We start from the raw sequence: 962 nt of genomic DNA on the forward strand, positions 1-962 counted from the left end.
CTAACAATGAGCAGGAGAAGAAAATGTTCTAAGATTAATTGTGGTGATGATTGATTGCCCAAACTTTCTTAATATGGTTGAACGATTAAATTGTATGATATGTGAGGCATATGCCAATAAAATTATTTTTAAAAGAAAATAGGAGCTAGATGGGGAAGATTAAGAAGACTGAAAAAGAAGATGTTAAGTAGTGAACAATAAAATAATGACACACAGGTAAATAATAAATTAAAATAGGTATCACTTAATGAGACTAAAGGCAACTCAGGCTCTGAAAAAAACATTGGAGTCAATTCTGCTTCCCTGGCCAAGGACATTAGGTAGCGTTTGATGGTCACTGCACTTATTCCATGTTCTTTCTACATTGGGAAGGAGCTTACGTGCCTATTTGTGTTTTACCGACAAACTTATTTTTAACCAAGGGCTAAGTAGAAAATAATGTTTTGAGAATGATGATGGCAAAAAACGTACAACTGTGCTTGACACAATGGATGGATGTATGGATTGTGATGAGATGTACGAGCCCCCAATAAAATGATTTTTTTAAATGTATTTTTAAGTGCAGGTTTACATCATGGAAATATTATGACTGTATGAAATGTCCAAAGATATTTTCTTTGGAACTTTGATCAGTTTCTATAGTTATCTTGAAATATTTATAAACTGCTTTTTAAAAAAATTCTCCAAACAAGTCAGGTGACCTAATTTGACATTGACAGTAATAGGCCTAGGTGCTTGTAGACTTCAAATTAAACTCAGCCCAATAAGAAGTGTCATTCCTTTATACCTTGTCTTATGCCTCTGAATCCTCTGTCCCTCTGAAGTAAGTTGGTTGTTGGTTTCTCGTTCTGTAAACAGGCTGCTTCCTTGGGATTGCTACAGTTTCCTGTCCTTAATGCATCTGTGGACGAAGCATGCCAGAATATAACCTATAAGGTATGTTGTCCATGATGAAAATGTTC

General features: G+C 34.8%; 1 protein-coding gene across 1 annotated transcript in view; it reads left to right on the top strand.

The window, feature by feature from the left end:
* Positions 1-962, top strand: part of DBT (dihydrolipoamide branched chain transacylase E2) — a 60,292-nt gene that overhangs the window by 51,434 nt on the left and 7,896 nt on the right. Inside the window, exon 8 of the mRNA XM_045292028.1 lies at positions 859-936. Coding sequence (XP_045147963.1) covers positions 859-936 — 78 coding nt within the window. The remainder of the gene's footprint in view (positions 1-858; positions 937-962) is intronic.

This window comes from Echinops telfairi, unplaced genomic scaffold (genome assembly GCF_000313985.2).
Source record: "Echinops telfairi isolate 266 unplaced genomic scaffold, ASM31398v2 ScPeMD7_443;HRSCAF=831, whole genome shotgun sequence".
NCBI classification, from domain to species: domain Eukaryota; kingdom Metazoa; phylum Chordata; class Mammalia; order Afrosoricida; family Tenrecidae; genus Echinops; species Echinops telfairi.